General features: G+C 42.1%; 1 protein-coding gene across 1 annotated transcript in view; it reads right to left on the reverse strand.

Moving 5' to 3' along the window:
- Positions 1-5,749, reverse strand: part of CACNA2D3 (calcium channel, voltage-dependent, alpha 2/delta subunit 3) — a 904,008-nt gene extending 898,259 nt beyond the window's left edge. Inside the window, exons 1-2 of the mRNA XM_010851933.1 lie at positions 5,637-5,749; positions 5,398-5,479 (exon numbers count right to left, since the gene is read on the reverse strand). Of these exons, the coding sequence (XP_010850235.1) occupies positions 5,398-5,479; positions 5,637-5,749 (195 nt within the window). The remainder of the gene's footprint in view (positions 1-5,397; positions 5,480-5,636) is intronic.
- Between the last annotated feature and the right edge of the window lie 251 nt (positions 5,750-6,000).

Raw genomic sequence — 6,000 nt, forward strand, 5'->3', positions numbered from 1 at the left:
TATGTCTCTTGTATAAAAATCACACTAAAAGAGTAGTGGGGGAGGGGGACTCTCATACGCTAATTCATAGGCTGGCATTTACGATATCTATTTCATTTTTTCTCAGTCTCGGCCATAGCAAATCTCTAAGTCCAATCAGAGTGTCCCAGGGAACATGCAAGCTGTGAAAAGTCTCTGTCTGGAGGACACTGTGGATCTCAGTTTGGGAGGCTGTTTTGACAAGCACTGTGACTGCAAAAGATGGGGACCCCTGAAATAAGCACCACTCACTTCTGACAGAGGCTGTATACTTGGATAAAAAAAAGCCATGAGTTGGTATCTGTAATGAGAGATCCGGAATAATGACAGTCCAGAAACAAAGGATCCTTGAGAGAATGTACACCTCTTTCTGGAAGCCCAACACAGCAAGTCATTCACTGCTCCAGGTGTGCAGGAGCACTAAACACCTGGCGAGGGCGGATCGATGACAGAAAAACCTGAATCCCCACACTTGACTTCCACAAATGTGTGCTCCAAAGTGCAGGATGATGAGATAGCCGGCAAGGTCACAGGTGCCCAAGGTACTGTTTCACATTTCTTTTACTTCTGTTCATCCTGATACGTGGCTAGTGTGAGTGGGTGATAGTTGCTCAGTCATGCCTGACTCTTTGCAACCCCATGGACTGTAGCCTGCCAGGCGCCTCTGTTCATGGAATTCTCCAGGCAAGATTACTGGAGTAGGTTGCCATTTCCTTCTCCGGATACATGGCTATGTCTTCTTCAAAACTGGAAACGTTATCTGTGCTTGCCCCTGCCAGACAGACTTTATGAGGTGGCTTGGTACTCATGTGTTTGCCTAAAAGCACATTGGTGTTAGAATAAATAAGACAAGATAAAACTAGCCTGAGAGCACCAGAGAAATTGATCAAATGTAATAACTACATTGGATTAAAAACCTGAAGTTTACCTCCGATGAGAAAACCATGCCTACGTTTTCACCTCCCTTAACTTTGACTAGCATTTGTAAATCTGAGCAATGCAGGCTGCAGCAGCTCCTAATAAGGGAAAAAGCAAAGCAGAAATATTTCTGGCAGAAAAGAAACTTTGAGAAAAAGAAGGAAAAAAAAGAAAAGAACAAAAGAGGCTCAGACTTAACAAAGTCATACAAAAAGAACTTTATCTGGTCAGCAAGTGACCAAGTATGAGTGTATAAATGCAATAAGATATATACGTGGGTAAGATGCGGGAAATGAATTCTAACTGGTTTAGCCTGCTCTGCTGATGTCCTGGTGATTAAGCTAATGAGACCAATAAACTGCCCTGAAAGACTGAAAACTGTCATTTCCAAGATTTTAAGACTTTGAAAAATAATCTGCCAGGGAGAAGTCCAGTAATTGAAGTGGTGCCATGAATTAAAACGTGGGCAGCATAGGTTGAATGCATTAATCTCGCAGGATGACAAATAACTGTGTTTATTCAACAAAAACGTTCAGCCAAGTAGCGCCTCCCCAGTAAAAGCAATCCATAGTGTCAGGCTTCCTATAGGCAGCACAGCGCTGCTACCTAATTCCTGATAAGTGAATACTCCTATTTAATTATTTAAAAGACCATCGATTTCCACATTGATGAAAAGTCATAATTATCAAAATGGCATAAAGACCCAACCTTTCACTCTGCTGACTCTGTCCTGTGGAAAGAGATATCACATTCATGTATTAAAGCCGCCCTCTCAATAAATAGTTGATAATGCAAAAAACTGGTTATGCATTCCAAGGAGAGCACATTTGATAAATGCGGCACGAGGCGTCCAAGGTAAATGTCAATTCTTTTCTAGCATTAACGGCAGAGACACACAGTACCTGTATTTCTGCTGTGTATTTATCACCATGATTCTGGAAAATGTAATTAGAACCCTTCATTCCCGTGAACATACATTCCCTGAATGCAGAACTACATAGAACGACAAATCCAGCTCCGACCAAATTCTCCCAGAGAGGGACGAAATGAGAATCACACCAGTTTAATACCTTTTATTGTGAATGTTAGGGGTGTGGAGCCCATGCATTTAACAGCCTAGGTTACTGGACCTACTAGAATGCTTCTCACTGAATCCCAAAATAGAAAGGTAATGAAACTGTGCCTCTCCAAGAGAACCCACACAAAGCGCATTCTCTGGGGAAAATGAAGCAAGATCGAGGCAGCTGAATATTGGCATGAATATGTCAAATACGAAAGTTAATTAAAAGTTGAAGTGAATGGAAACCCCTGCAGTATCTGCCAGCTAAAGAGGGCAGGACACAGGCACACAGCCGCATGAGAGCTTCGCTTTCAGGCGCCCAAGGTCCTCCAACAACCAGAAAAACCTCTCAAAATTGACTCCAACTCCAACCTTCAAGTCCCGCGTTCCTCCATTCTGCCTTGGAAGCAGTCTACTTTGCTAAAAAGCAGATTCTTTGTTTAATACAATCAAAAATATCCTCTTTATAAAGAACTAATAGATTGCTATTCCTGCACTAGGCAAAGAAAACAAAAAGAGAAAAAATAGGAAGTCTGGCAGTGGATATCAGATACATTATTGTAAGCTAACACCATGGTAGTGAACAAAGAGACAACTAATTAAATATTCTCCTTTCTAAATCCATGACAATGAGGCACATTATTAAATACCTATATTTACATTGATAAAATCAGTGATAATACTGCTATCTTGAATTATATTATCTAAAAAAAATCTGTTACCCTATTACGAAAATGGCAGTTTTCCCAGTCTCCAAACCCCTTAAAATAGGTGGCCTATTATTATTGAACTTACATTCACAATAACTATTTTGCAAAGTTTTTGCCTTGGTTCAAAAATTAATAAACTTCCATTCTAAAATGAACACCTTACATCAATTCATAACATTAAATGTCAATTAGAAAAATCACATAGAGTACATAGAATTGTTCAGTGGTATACAATATACCTTACTTAACTGAAATCAAGTTTAAATGTCTATGCCTTAAAAGTATAATTACAATCTATCATGCAACACCCTTGAGTCCTCTTACTGCAGTGTTAATGTATTGTTCAATCAAGTTTCCAAACTCGTTTCGAGAATAACTTAAGTGTCAAAGATGCAATGATGTGACAGAAGGGTACAGAAAGTTTTGACTCAGAGTAGTAATGTCTCATGCAAATGGCCAGAAACTTAAAAAGAAGAGAAAGGCAACTGTCTGCTTGCTTTTCCAAATGATGCTACACCTCCCCACACTCTGAGCACCTCGCATCTTTTCTCATTCATACTCTGAGCTCTCTAAATCAGTCTTCTTTGTTGATTATAAAGATACAATCATATTGAAGGGCAACGGGCCAAGACAGCCCAAAGATATCTCCCCAAGTTGTCTACCACACCCTGCCCCATGGAAGTCCTTGCCTAGCCAGAGAAAGCCATGAGTATCGGAGGGCGTCATGGTCGGTGATTGCAATCCAGAGCAGAAGAAATGCCCACCTCAGCACCTAATGCCCAGCAACACCTCACCTTCCCCTTGGTATCAGATTACAGAATGCCAGGCAACAGTAAGAAATGACAACAAAGACATAAACAGCTGGAAATAATTACCCAATTGTCCAGCTGTAAACATGACAAAAGCAAAGTAAGGCTTGTGAATGCAGTATCAGAAAGGATGCTGATGAGAAGGTAAGAGAAGGATTTTAGCTTTCTCCAATTTGCTATCAGAGAGTAGCCAATAATATGCTTGGCTGAAGGGATTTTGGGTGGTGTGTGTGTGTGTGAACTTCAGAGAGAAGGAAAAAATATATTTCATGGGCTCCGACAAAATATGAGTATAAGATATGTAAGCACAATAAAAAAAAAAAGTGCTCACAGGCTCTGAGGAGATACTTTCAGAGTTGCTATAACTAAACTACAACAGGCAGATGAAAAATATTTCTTTAAAGTTATACAAAATATCCTCTTTTTAAAAGCATAAGCTAAATACACAGGCAATGCAATAGGCCAGAACTCTTCACATAAAACATCTGACACACAGGCAAAATGCCAAAGCAGGGTACAGACTGGTCCAGATTAAAAGAACACGAGCAAAAGAAGCGACTCCTATAAACTGAGAGCCAGGTCACAGGTATGTGAATTATCATTGTCCATAAAGGCACATCATAACCTCAAGCTTTCATCAACTGCCTATAATTCAACGAACTCCGTCCCCAGATAACAGTTGAGAAAACAGTCTTTCCAAGGTTTCAGAGAATATGGCTACTGGCAATTTTTAAGCCAGGCTAACCTCTGTCATTCCATTGTGGGATGATGTTTCATTACAATATTTAGATTCCATGTGACAAACTGTTTCATACAATGTCCCCAAAAACGCTACTCTCTACAGCAGAATGCCATAAATAAAATACGTACTTGGTTACCAGGCAGCATGCATGACACATATGTTACATTGGCCCAAAAAGCACAGCTTTAAATGCTTAAAAGTTAACTTAACAATTTAAGCTGTTTGTACCCATTTTCAGAGAATTACCCCTAAATGCCAATTTTATTTTCTATCTTTGAGAGAATTCTTGGATTAACCCTATTGATTTGTTAACTTGAAATTCTTTTTTATATCCTCTAATCTCTCCTCCCCAGCCTATTTCCCCTTGCCCCCTTTTTTTCCCTTGGAGGGGAGTGCAAAGGACTATATATCTCACAGTGTAATTTTAAGCATAATGCTGCCTGTTTGAATTAAAATTGATGCAGCTTCTGATAAAAGCCTAATAATCAATTCTCCATTCTCATTACTCTCCAGAATATATGGACGCGGACCAACGTCTTAAGTTTGTGGACTACTCTCATAGGTTATTACCCAGCAGTGCAGCTGAGTGGAAAGATAACCACATTCATTCTCCTTATCTGTAATGATGTAATGCATGCTAGCCCTGGGTCTAGATGATTGGGGAATAATGGGATTGTACAACTGCAGGGATGACAAACAATAGTGCAGCGTCTTTCTCTGATACACTGAACCCCAGCCTGCAGCGTGGGCAAGGTGAAAGGCATCATAACATAGGCACTGACGCTGCCCCTTGCACGAAGTTAGCGTTTTTTGGCCAGAGGAGCATCTGCTCTCACACTGAAACAGCAATCCCGACACTGAGAGGAGAGCCATGCAAAAAACACTCAGTTTCCGAGCCTCGGCCAGGACAGTGCCACTGAGTATCCTGCTTTTCTTTGTGTATCGAATCGAGTGTCATCTAAAAATAACCGGTTGGTAGGGAGAAGTCACCGGCACAATACATTGCCAAGAAACCGGGGGATCAGAGACACCTCTGATAACTGATGCTGCTCTGGGTTCACGTTTGTTTGGAAAACTAAATCTGCCTCCATTTTCTGTGCTGGAAAAAATCATCGCTTCCTGCCACCACAGAAACCTTACCTTTTGCAGAAGCTGGGAGCCGGAGTACTTCGCGGCAATAGATTTTATCTCTCCACCAAAAGCAGAGGCCCAGAGCTTCACCCTAGAGGGAGAAAGGGCACAGGAACAAATGTAACACCGTGTCACAGTCAACACGCACGCACACGCACACACGGGGGCTGTGGCTGAAGGAGCCGGGAGGTATAACATTGGAGGAAAAAAAAAGAAAGAAAAAGCGCCTTGGTAGAAACTGCCAGCACCAAACTGCAGAGCGCACCGCGGGAGGGGGCTCGAGGGGGGGGGTCACATAGTTCAAAATGCGCAAAGTGCCCCCAGGCTCTCTGGAAAGATCACTAAATTTTATTTCAATCATTGCCTGAGAACTTGACCACCCAAACGGGGCATCACCTGGCAAAGATTAGTCGGAAGAAATTCACCCGCCCTCCCCCGCCCCGCAAAGAAGTGAGACGGCAAGATAGCAAAGAGCCCGGTAAATAAACGGCCCATGGAAGTTGGATGCGGTAAACAGGCTTCAAAGTTCGTGCTGTCACTGGCGGTGAGCCTCTCCTGGTCTCACTCGCCAGCCCGGGGAGGGGGCGAGGGACTCCCACCCCAGCCTGGCCG

This window comes from Bison bison, unplaced genomic scaffold (assembly GCF_000754665.1).
Source record: "Bison bison bison isolate TAMUID 2011002044 unplaced genomic scaffold, Bison_UMD1.0 scf7180017864304, whole genome shotgun sequence".
Taxonomy (NCBI): Eukaryota; Metazoa; Chordata; class Mammalia; order Artiodactyla; family Bovidae; genus Bison; species Bison bison.